The following is a 12,829-nucleotide window of genomic DNA, read 5'->3' as shown; positions in this document are numbered from 1 at the left end:
TCACTTCTAGGAGTCATCTCAGTTTCCTTTTTTTTTTTTTTTTTTGCCGTATTCCTGAGTTAACATTATATATGCAATCATCACAACAGTAATCTTCATTTTCAAAGTGGTGTCAACTTAATGTTACAAAGCAATAAGAGAGAAGTCATTACTTTCATTATTATGAACTGAGACATTTCGACCAATTCATGACAGATACTGTGCATGTAACATAATGCTATTATAGAATAAAGAAACTTGATGACATAGCTATGGTTTTACTCACCAGTTGTTTCCACAATGCCTTCTAGGATGACGACAATCTCGAACTGTTCAGTTTGCATGCTTCGCTGGGATAGGTCATAAAAGGGGCTTTTGGCATCGATCACGTGGCAAATTGTGAGGGGGGAAACAAGAAAAAGTTGATCTGCCCCTGTACTAAAACCTACATCCAGTTCAAGCTGGTCAAGGGGAAGGAACTCACCCTCAGGTGTCTGCCGAGACTAGACAAGCACACAGAAAAAGAGAAGAAATCACCACTTGTACTGAAATTTTCAAGGCAGCCCAACAGTAATTTACATCATTGCCAACATTCTGCACTATCAATCATCTGCAACAAAATCCAAACAAATCATTATGCAGCTATGTTCTAGCAAACGGGCCGAAATCCCACATAGCTCATGGGGAACATACATGCATTATTTATAATATACGACTTACTATAATTATCCTTCCCTAACTCATGAGCTTTGGAGAAATGCCTGGTCCAACAATGGCTGTTAGCACAAACTGTGGAACTGAGTGTGCATGTGCTACCGCTTGACATAAATCACTTCAGGATAGCTCACTGCGTGCCAGATTTGTTTTCCTCACAAAGCCAATAATAAGTAGGCAATTCTTAGGGAGTTTGTTAGAGCTGAAAAAGGTCGATCATAATTTCAGAAAAGATTTATTGCGTCGTTACAAAGCAAACCAGTGATTTTTCTAGGACTTTTGAAAGGTAACAGATATAGACTTTAGTAGAAACGTGAAGATGCTATCATGTTATGTTATGTACCCAACAGCTCATCTGATACAAAGAAAGGCATATGCTGTTAGCTGATGGCTTTCAAACTCTAATAATAAACCACATTAAAGTCGTTTAGCTATTTATTTTATGAATTTTAAAATATAATGTAAAAATTGTGCTAAACTCAAGTTTTTTAATAGAAATGCAATTAAAAATCTACACTGGGTAAACTTGCAGCTTACTAAAACTTTCACAAGGTAGTGGTATTCGGTCTCTATATAAATCATTATGAAACTTAAATTGCTTACGTGCTAAAACTCTGAAAGACCACCTTAAAATGACTATGAACAATCAGCAAACCATGAAAGTTACCTTCTTTCTTTTCTATTCATTCTTACTTTATTTTCCACATCTGTTCCTTACAAGGATCATATATAAGCAAATATTTGTTTGATTTAAATTATGATACTGATAAAATAAGGGTTAAATAGTTGCATACAGAAAATTCTGTCGGAGTGGGAGCTTGCTGATGGTCCAGTGGGGCTTGGAGGAATCCAATATATTTAACAGACTCTGCGAAGCTCATGTAACAAACGAAACAGAATCTGTAACCCTGCTCTGTCCAGTGAAGTGGTATTTTAAAGATAAAATCCTTACTCTCTGGTAGGGTGAGGGTTCCAAGAAATACCTTGGCATTTTAAGTGGAGTAAATGAGTCTGCAAACACTGAGAAATATGGTTTAGTAAACTGTCTTCTGACAACACTGAACCAAGTTAGTGGGAGACCGTGGTCTCCACAGCAGAATCAGGCAGGGAAGCTACTTTGTAATTAGTGATCCTCCAGAACTTTATTTGTGCAGAAAAAAAACAATGAAAATGTTGAGACTATTTTTCTTCTACGCCTTGTGAGTAGTTGACTAAAGAAGAGTAAAAAGAAAAAGAGGAAGAGAAGGAGAAGGGAGAGGAAGGAGAGGAGGAAGAGGAGGAAGAAACAATGATCAGTGACAAGAAAAAAAAATCCATGGAAAAGCCTGATGGTCCAAAAATAAAAACAGCAGCTCTAACAACCAATGCTGGAGAAGCTAGACACTTCAAAGCCAGTAGAAGTTACCTATCTCTCTAACTTATCCTCAAATTGATAAAATATGGATGAGATCGGCATCCCTCCAACTAGAGAGCTGTATAAGAAATATTGATTAATGCTACAAAATAAAAGCCAAAACAAAATAAAAACAAAAACCTGGTGTCATTGTTCTCTCATCTAGTAAGAAACAGGTGCTATATAAACACAAGGTGGTATTCTGGTATTTATAATTAGTGAACAGAATTTGGGTCATTTCACTAATTAAGCTCTGCTTTTTCTAAATGTTCATTAAAATAATTCCTTAAAAAGTCAATTTCCTATTTATTTTAAAATAATTCTCCCCCCAAAAGATCTATTTTTTTCTGATTTTTATATATACACATCAAAACTAAAGTTAATCTTCCTTTTTTTAACATTTGCTATTTATACCTCTGCCTCATTCTAAAAGCTGTAATCTGTTAACTTTTATATTTCCTGATCATCCAACACGCCATGAAGAGAAGTGGCCTAGAAACAAGCTATCAAGAGAATGCCAACCTAGAATAAGAAATGTCTCATTTTTAGCAAAGCAGTTAATTCACATAAAGGTAATTTAGACTCAAACATATATGAATCTGTTCCATTCACTATGGAGCTCCACAATTTTGTCTTCTGGGTCTTGTTCCTTCATGCGAGGCCAACAAATATTTCAATTAGCAATATGCTCACCTCCCTGATTTGTGTTTGTTTCTCTGACCCTGTAATAGACTGGGAAGCCTATTCATCACTGTGATGAACACAAAGCTTTTCTATTTCAAGGAGTGAAGAGTATGGTTTTCGTGTGGCAGGTGCCTGGAGTACTGGGATTGTTTGAGGTCGGAGCTCCTGGCTAGAGCAAGGTCATCTATGAGTGCTCAGCCCAATACTTAAAATGGTCCCCCAAAAAAAAAAAATGGTCCCCAAACCTACATATGCTTACCAAATACATTTTCAGAAGCATACACATTTTACTACAGGCTTACAAGGAATTCTAATCTAGGCTTTTCTAATTCTGTTCCAATTCCAGAGATTCTTCTGGAGCATAGGGCGGAAAGAAACCCTATGTTAGTTTGAAGTCTCTCAACTTGTGTAAGTGGAGCGAGAGAACTTTTGTTCCAGGAACTGTGACACACACACGTAAATGAAAAGGAAGGACAGAAAGGAAGGAGCTATATATGTGCCGTCACAAAGTTAAAGTACGATCTCTATCTCAAGCGTGTGATAAAGCAATAGCACTGATACTGTCAGTTTCTAGTTTTCTTATTCAGCTATCAATTGCCATATTTCATCCAGGAATTTTGATAACAAGCAGAAAAACTGTAGACAAAAATCAAGCTAACCTTTTCTTATTATGTCACCTTAAGAATTATGACATAAGAAGAAATCCTTCACTGACAGAGCAGTGTGCTGATAGTCTACACTATCTCCTTTAGCTCCATAAGCCTCCTAATCCCAAAGGGAATTAGGGAATGCAAAAATCATGACTATTTCCTAGATAAAAATGTATAAACAGATATGGTCAAGATCCATAATAATTCAAAATAATTGCCATAGATTAGATTGATGCTAGTAAATTATTAACATTTCTGAAAATCTGATAACTAAGGCTGGCTTAATTTGATGAAATAACCATTTAGGATTATAGAATGACTGAATGAATAAGAAAGTAAGAAGGAGGTACAAAAACAAAAGAGTCCGTGGAAAATTGGTAATTCTTAACAATTTAGAAAACAATCCTAAAACACTAGGACCTGAGAATGATCCCCATACGATCTTTATTTTCAATTGTATGGAATTTGGGGAAAGAAATAAGGACCTTTCTGCCATTTTAAAGCTTTTCTGGTTGATAGCATTATAGCAACTTCTGGGAGATAAGAAAAAAATTAAAGAAATCTAAGGCTCGTAGTTTATTTAAAGTTACTGTGTAAAAAATTAGGAGTAGAACATCATCGATATTTGAAATGGTTTTGTAGAATTTAGGATGTGGCAATAATTTCTAAGTTATTCTTCATTATAAAAATACTGCTATTTAAAAGTAGTATTTTGTTTATATACATTTTAATTATATGTAAATGTGTATATGTGTAAAACTTAGGACTTATGCCTCATCTCAGAGTCACATGTACTGATTTCAAACAAGCAGCTAATATCAAATAACTCTGAACTTTCTTAAAGTCTAAAAGAGGCCTACCAGATAATTACAAATTCTGACTAAAGGTGGAAAAAGATTCAAAAGTCACAGATGCCTGGAAGGGATTATCAATGTCATGGACTTTATAGACAAATAGCTTTTATATTACAGATGAAAGACTACGGAGTACATGTCCAAAGACACACACACACACACACACACACACACACACACACACCACTCTGGGTTGCACATTCAGAATGGCTCTGGCATCAGCAGATCCTCACTTGGCCACCCTCCTCCTGTGGGATTTGCAACCAGTTGTCCACATTCATTCAACAGGAACACACTCCACCAATACAATCAATCTCTGCGCAGCCTTTCTCCCATCTCTCTAACCCATAACAGCATTCTAATTATAACCATTGTGCTCTTTCCTAGCTCGGAGGGAGGCTAGGGGAATTCTGAAAAGAACATTTAATTACTACCATCTGATTCATGAGATGTTCCTCCATCATATTCTAAGCCTTGTCCTATACCCCCACCACCTCCCAGAAGTGTCCAAAGGAAAAGGGTGCTGAGGGCCAGAGGAAAGGACAGGAAAAGACAGGAAAGGAAACTACGAAGAGAGGGCAAGCCCTTCTTGCCTACCAACTCCCATCACTTTACATTTATCTGTGATTTCATTTCTCCTCTTTAAATGTGCAGTATGTGAGAGACTGCGTGTGTGTGTGTGCGTGTGTGTGTTGAATATATGCTGAAGTCACAGAGAAAATCACAAATGAAATGAGGCTGGAATGCTATCTGCAAGCTAAAATTAGGAAATAAGTCGAAAGCAGGTACTAGAATGAGCAAAAATGCCCTGTGGCTTGAAGCTGTTCTGGCAATGGTTTTGGGACTCAGACCAAAATTCAAGTCAGGTATTGCAAAGAATGGACCCAAAATTTTATGTGGGCTGTCTATAATTAAATTGTACATTTCTTTTGACTCCATGAGCTTGAAATCCCGTCAATACTCAGGTAGATAAAATATGACCAACATCAAGTCTAAAATAAAAACATGTAATGCTAAGATAATCATCCCATTAAAATGTTTGTTTTTTATGTAAAGAAAGTGCCTTATAGAATGGAATGTAGTTTATCTTGTACTAAGTTGTGTGAGGCTTTTACACTATTGAAATGAAAGAACAGCTTTATAATTCCCTGAGGGCCTTTTATGGAATTTATAATAACCGTGGACAGGATTTGTAACCCTACGTGCACATTTCCCTCCTACTCACCAAACACCCTCAAATCCATCAAATGCTTTTCCTTATTTCTCTTTATCATTTGTTCTTACCTACTGCTGTTTATTTGTGGGTCTTTATGTCCCTTATTTCTGTTCACACTGTATTCCCCTGGACACAAGCCACCCCATATTTTTCAGGAACCATAACAAACATTTTTTAAAAATATTACTACTGTTTTTTAAAAGAATGAAAATTCTATTTTTAAAAAAAGTTCTGTACCTATTGGAGAACTGTCCTTGTGTCAAACAAGGCAAAGCTAGACTAAGTAGGAACTGTGCTTTCTCTTTAAAGACATAATGAATCCACCTGAAAAAAAAAAAAAATCACCAACCATAACAGGATCTAGCCCTAAGAGTTCTGAGGAACTCGGTCTTAGGCTCCTGAAATATTTTTTTAAATTTATTTTTATTTTGAAAGAGAGAGAGAGAGAGTAAAAACGGGAGGAGAGGCAGAGGGAGGGTGAGAATCTCAAGCAGACTCCATGTTAAACACAAAGCCCGACCTGAGGCTCGATCTCACGATCCTGAGATCATTACCTGTGCTGAAATCGAGAGTCAGATGCTTAACTCACTGAGCCACCTGTGCACCCCTCCTTAAATATTTTTACTGACAGCCTGTATGATACTAAGAACAGGTGTGTTTATTAGGCATCCACTTGTGGACTTACTTTTGAACGGAAGTAACTAATTATCAAAACTAGTATCAAAACTAAATTGGCCAAGACCAATTGGTGAAAAGAATCAGTCCTACAAAATAAAGTAACACAGAATCAAACACCTAACTGCATTTCAGTGCATGGTATGAGGCAATAACAAATAAGTATATGAAAAAAATCAGGAATCATGTGGTCCAGAAATAACTGTGGTTAAAAGACTAATATAAGGTTAGGACACATGAAGGAGATGGAGACCTTATTGGTTTTAAAAATAATAAGTTTGCCTTTTATTGCATCTGCACTTGCTGACATTCATATGGGGAAACCAGATAACATCCAAATTGAGTATCCATATAAATAGAAAATAAAAGAAGAATACAAAAAGAATCTTTATGATACATCAGAAGGTGACTGCACACCAACTGCCTTTCAATAAGTGAAAATTAAGGCTGCAGAGCTGCACTCCTAGGAAAGAAAATTATTTGCTATGGGTAACAATATGAAGAAGTACAATTATACTTCCATGAAAAAAGTTATCCTTACTTCCATATTTCAAAATCTGGATCCAGCAATAATTGATTTTAAATTTTCTTTATGTAAATATACTTTGTGTGCCCATATAAGTCCATGATGGCCTCTGGATAATAAGCCTGTAAATTCCCGAGCAGTGTATCAAGAAAGATTATTTAAATCTTCCCTAACAAGATGTACATCTAGGGCAGTCAACCATTTGTGTTAGATTTATAGAAAGTCGGACTGAGATTTCCAAATCCTTTAAGCCTACCGCTAAATTACAAGGTCCAGAGTTTGAGCCATTAGCCTCAAGTCTCAGGCATTTTTATTAAAACTTGCAGCTAGATGATACAATAACTTAACATGAACATGCTATTCATTGGTTCCTATATCTAGAATTTTTAAAAAGAAGATAACTAAAACAAATTAAAAGCCCAAATAAAACCTCAATATGGGAATGAGAAGAGGAAAAGAGAAAGAATACTCATTTTAAAAGCATTTTCTAAGCTATAATTATAATCAAATTACAAATTTCAAAGAATAACTTCCAACTGTATCCTTTAATTTTTACTGAATCTGATTTTTTTTAATCTCTGAGCAGAAAAAAATCTGACCACTTCAGACATAAAGTTGGAAGAACTATATTTGAATATCAAAATTCATTTCAGTATTTGCAGGCTTAAAAGACAGGAAGAGAGTTGAAATAAAATCTGCATTCACATAGGGGTGCGTGATTGGCTCAGGAGGTAGAACATAGGACTCTTGATCTCAGGCTCCTGAGATCAAGCCCCATGCTGGCTGTAGAGATTCCTTAAAGAATAATTCTTTTCATATAAGTCAATAACAGAATTAAAAATAAGGAAGTTATAAAAAAAAAACTTTTATCAAAACTTAGAGAATTCAAGAAATATGCATGAAAATTTATAGTAGCAAGGATATGAAAACCATATCCACATTCTTACTGTCTTCCCGAGAACAGAAAATACTTTATAATCATTAAATAAGACTCTTCCATCAATACTGGTAGATAAGCTTTTATTCAAAAAATAAGTAAACCATAGGAAAATATAAATGAAATTAAATTAGATAATAGGAGGAACATAGACTATAACTGTTATCATTGGATGTTGTTTTTATTGCCATTAAATTCCAAATATTTATCTGTATTAAAAATACTTCAACCTTATATTTAAAATGCCAAACAAGGCTTAAAAGAGGAAACTAAATATGGGTAACAATATTTAACAAGAAGACCGGTATCAAAACATTCTACATATTACTTATTCCATGGAACAGCTAGCTCCTTCTTTCAAAATACAGTTGGCTGTTTTAGGTCACTTCAATCTCAGTCCCTAAGAGAACCTAAGAGTAACTTATTAAAGGTAAATCTCCCCTCTAATTCTGTGAATGTTATTAGTTCCCTAATAAAACAGGACTCCTTTTTAATGAAGTCTAAGGAAATGACAAGAACTATGAGAATTCATTTTAACTACTGTGGCTACAGGAAAACAAGCTGCATGATGAACTGGCTGGCCAAAGAGCTGCCACTGGCCAAGCTCTCATTTCACAGAGAGCAGGACATCATTTCACCATAATTTTGTTTAAATATAAATTGACACCACATGTCAATTTTTTTTTTTACTCCTACCACTGACATCTTCTAACAAATCAAAAGCAAAGAATTTTAAAAGAGTATTATATACATTCTTTTTTTCCATATATACATTCTTTTAATTAGAGATTGTTTTATCACCTTGTGTTATATATAGCACCCTGCTCCGAATCTGTCAGCACCATAAATCTCTTATTGTTCTTAATCAGGACACTCCTTACGGTATATGCATATGTGGTACGTGGCCTTTGCCTAAAACTCATTATCAGTGTCCTGCACCACTGTTGGACTGGATACTCCAGATTCATTGTACCTTTGTAAAGACAAAACAAAACAAAACACACAAACACAAAACTGATATGTACATTAATTCTAATTTTTCCGGCTTTGTTAAACCACAATTCGATCAAGTCTAGGAACATCTAAAAGATGTTGTCTCAAAAGATACTTCTTTTAATTACTGACTTTATATATTTGAAAAACTAGAGAACAGCAATAGACGACCGTTAAGGGCTAATTTTATTCTTCCAATATTCAATCAATGTGGTAAACTATTCTTCAATAAGAATCTCAAAGTGACACGTAAGCGTGAGTTCCCTGACAGGGATGTCTGCACTACGGTAATGAGGTGTTCCTGTCTTCCACACAGGCCTACCTTACAGAGAGGTTATCTATCTTGATCTATGCATAGGAACAGGCACATACAACTGACACCCATGCAACAAACATGTCTACAACACAGCTGCCTAGCCTAATCCAAACGACTCAGTTCAATTAATGGTCAAAAACACAATATGCTAAGTTAAATAAGAACTAGTATGCAGCACATTGAAATTAATTATGAAGAACATGATTTGAGATTATTTTTTCACAGTTATTTTAATGAACATGCACATCAAAACTCAGTTGAAAATTTGCCACTAAGCTTTACAGAAGTTAGTGGTTTTTACCGTCTATAGCGTACGATGTGGAGTGACGGGACAACTGAACTACATTAATTCTAACACTTTGTTGAGCAACATGATTGAGGAATGATTAGGGCAAGATCTTATAAATAAATAATGAAAATGACACAGGAGCCAAACTTTCTAAAAGCACTTTTAACTACAACGTAAGTTGTAGTCCTGTAAGTCAGGGCAGTGTAAAACAATACACTTGCAGAGTGGCACTGAAATTTCGAAGGCAAAAATCTCCAATATTCATCAGCTTTTCATTTTTTTGATGCTAAGTTCTGAATCTGGCTGTCGTTCTCTATGCAATCTCAGATAAATTCTTAAGATTTCACTTGAGGTCATCCCTTTCCATTTATGAACATTTGAAAACTACCTGAGGCAAATGCCTCAAAAAGTCGAATTGGAAAAAAAAAAAAAAAAAAAAGTTTGAATTGTAAGAGACACACCGAGAGAGGACTGAACTTTTTATTTCTCATTGCCCGGCTCTGGGCGGGTGAATGAGCAGCGCGGGCTTCTCTGGTCTGCAGGGTGCCCTTTGGGGGGGCCCGGCTGCGGCACCGGCCGAGGGAGGGCAGCGCGCTGTGCACCCACACGCGGTGCCAAGAAGCAATCTCCTTAAATGGATGCGGAGAAGCTTCAAGTGAAATCTGCAATCGACAACGGCTTCATAGAAACTGGCAATTAAGAATAAAACCAACAAGAGGCTCTAGAGAAAAAGCACTCAAGCTTTCCCGGAATACTTCTCCAGGAAAATATTTAGTAAAAGAATGAAAATCGGAACGAACCAGGTGTCGTTTCTCCCACCTCACTGACTACTTCTCAGGTCACTGCGCTGGTCCAAACGGCGGCCCCGCAGCAGGTGCCGCGGAGCCCACAGAAATGATCCACCTGCCGATCCGGGGGGCGGGGGCGGGGTAAGGCAAAGCCCGAATGAAAGTTAAGGGACTTCGGCACCTATTTCTCCCGGACGAGAGCCGCCGGGTGTCGGCAGGGCGGGGGGCGGCCGCAGGGGCCAGCAGCCCGAGCGAGGGCCGGGGAGGGCCGGGGAGGGCCGGGGAGGGCGCCCCCGGGCTGGGCTCCCGCCACCCTCGCGGCCTTGGGGCTCCCGGCGGCCTCGAGGGGCCCGCGCCGGGGGCGGGTGCGCGGCGCGCTGCCCGGGGCGCCTACCTTGAGCAGCTTGCAGCGGATCTGCGCCGACACCATGTGGCTGTTGCGCAGGTTGCCCACCCGGAACATGAGCGTGAGCTTCCCGTCCCTCATGGAGATGACCGCGTGCTCGCTGAACATCAGGGTCTCGGCGCGCTTCTTGGGCTGGGACATCTTGATGAACATGCAGCCGATGAGGAAGGCGTCCACGATGGAGCCCAGGATGGACTGGAAGAGGAAGAGGATGATGCCCTCGGGGCACTTGTCGGTGATGTAGCGGTAGCCGTAGCCGATGGTGGCCTCGGTCTCGATGAAGAAGAGGAAGGCGGACGGGAAGTTGTAGACATTGGCCACGCAGGGCGTGTAGTTGCCGACGTGGGCTTTGTTCAGGTCGCCCCGGGTGTAGGCGATCACCCACCACATGGACGCCATGAAGAGCCAGGCCACGGTGTAGGTGAGGATGAAGATGAAGAGGTTCCAGCGCCACTTGAGGTCCACCAGCGTGGTGAAGAGGTCCGACAGGTAGCGGCTCGTCTCGCTGCCCAGGTTGCCGTGCTGCACATTGCACCGGCCGTTCTTGTCCACGAACCGCTGCCGCTTCTTCTTGGGCACAAGCTGCTGCTGCGGGCCCGGGCCCGGCCCCTGGGGCTGCAAGCCCGCGCCGCTGGACGAGGTGGTCACTACCTGGTAGTCGTCCCCAAATTTCCTTCGGAGTGCAGACATAATACGGAGGGGCGAGCCAGAGTCCGAGCGCGAAGCGGAGGCGCCGGCGGGCGCTGCGCACCGGCCCCGTAAGGAGGTGGGGGCGGCGGCGGGGGGGGCGCCGAGGGGCGCAGCGGCGCCGGCCGGCGGGCGGGCGGGGGGCGGGCGGGCGTCCCGGCGCTGCCTCCGCGCTCAGCCCCGGAGCGCAAGTGTCCTCCCGCGCTCGCCGCACGACGGACGCGGAGCCCAGGCAGCCCGGCGCGGTTGCGGCTCGCGGCGTCCCCGGGCTCGGCCCCCCCGCCCCCCCGGCATCCCGGGCGCCCCCCCCCGCCCCGGCCCTGCCCCCCGCGCCCGGCTCCCGCGGCTCCCGCGGCTCCCGCGGCTCCCGCGCCCGCTCGGGAAGCTAACGGCTCGCCAGCCGAGGCCCCGCGCACGGCCACCTCGCCGCGCGCCCAGACCCCGCGCCCCCCGCGCCCCCGCGCCCCCCGCGCCCCGCGCCCCGCGCCCGCCTCCTACCCTGTGGCCAAAATCCCGCCCAGAGGCGCGGCGCCGGGCCGGTGCGACACCGCCCCCCCGCCCCGCGCCCCGCGCCCCGCGCCCCGCGCCCCGCGTCGGAGAGTTGCCGGCGCCCCTGGGCCCCCCGCCCTCGCAGGGCCCGGCGCCCGCGGCCGAGGGGCAGGAGGCGGCGCTCCGCCGCGGTGCTCACCCCGCTCTCCCGGCGCCCGGCTCCGCCCCCGGGCTCGGACGGGGGCGCCCGCTCGGCCGGCCGGCGCGGGGCTGAGGCTCCCGGGGCGGGCGCTGCAGGGCCCCAGCCGAGCTGCCCGTCAGAGCTGCGGTCCGCGGCGGCGGCGCTCGGGCTCTCCGCGTGCTCCGGCGCCCGCCTCCGGCGCCGCCCCCGCCCCGCCCCGGCCCGGCCCCTCGGCGCGCGGCGGCTCGGCTCGGCCCGGACCGCGGCGGGCGCGTGGGGGCGCGTGGGGCCGCCCCGCAGCCGAGCCCCGCAGCCCGCGCCCCGCCGCCCGCGCCCCGCCGCCCGCGCCCCGGGCCCCCGGGCTGTGGTCGGAGCGGCGCGGCCGGAGCCGGGGCCCCGAGGCGGGCAGCTCCACCGGCCTCTGACCCCGGCGCCGCGGGGCTCGCGGGGCTCGCGGGGCTGGGAGGGGGCGGCGAGGCCGGCCTGGCGCCCCCCGCCGGTGCGGCTCCCTCCCCGCCGCCGGGCTCCGCCGGAGGCCGCGCAGCCTCCCGCAGCCTCCGCCCCCGACCGGGACCCGCTCCCCGGGCGCCCCGGGCCCCGGTGTCAAGGGAGCGGAGGGCGCGGGCGCGGGCGCGAACGGGAGCTGGCGCGGGGCCCCGGGCCGGGCGGCGCCCCCGAGCTCGCTGGGCCCCGCCCGCTGCAGGCGACCCCGGCCCCGGCCCCGGCCCCGGCCCGCGGCGGCCGCGCCCCCCGCCCCGAGCGCCGCAGCGGCCCCTGCAGGCGCGGGCGGCAGGCCTGGGACCGGCCCTCCCAGGCTGGCGGGGACCGCAAGGGACAGCGGAGGGCGCCCGGCCTGCGCTACCCACGTGCGGCCTTGCGCGAGCCGCACGCCTCTCCCTCTCCGAGGCCGGCCTGGCCCTGCCCCTGCCCCTGCCCCCGCGCTGCTGCGAGTGGCCTGCGGGCTGTGCAGGGCGTCACGCGGGCGCTGCAGGGGCGCGGGCAAGGTCGGGCCTGCGGCTCCTGGCGGGCTCCCCCTCTCCTGCCGACCCCTC

General features: G+C 45.2%; 1 protein-coding gene across 4 annotated transcripts in view; it reads right to left on the bottom strand.

Moving 5' to 3' along the window:
* KCNJ3 (potassium inwardly rectifying channel subfamily J member 3) overlaps window positions 1-11,220 on the bottom strand; it is a 141,147-nt gene extending 129,927 nt beyond the window's left edge. Inside the window, exons 1-2 of one of the 4 annotated variants that reach the window (XM_049106269.1) lie at window positions 10,409-11,219; window positions 266-482 (exon numbers count right to left, since the gene is read on the bottom strand). In XM_049106269.1, coding sequence (XP_048962226.1) covers window positions 266-482; window positions 10,409-11,110 — 919 coding nt within the window. In that variant the 5' untranslated portion in view covers window positions 11,111-11,219. Of the gene's footprint in view, window positions 1-265; window positions 483-7,812; window positions 8,602-10,408 lie in introns of those variants that run through there. The other 3 variants (XM_025471162.3, XM_049106270.1, XM_025471163.3) reach the window with 3 other exon arrangements.
* Window positions 11,221-12,829: the final 1,609 nt, after the last annotated feature.

Source organism: Canis lupus, chromosome 36 (genome assembly GCF_003254725.2).
Source record: "Canis lupus dingo isolate Sandy chromosome 36, ASM325472v2, whole genome shotgun sequence".
In the NCBI taxonomy this organism is placed as follows: domain Eukaryota; kingdom Metazoa; phylum Chordata; class Mammalia; order Carnivora; family Canidae; genus Canis; species Canis lupus.
The sequence above is the reverse complement of the archived record's forward strand: the minus strand, read 5'-3'. Positions and strand labels throughout refer to the sequence as shown.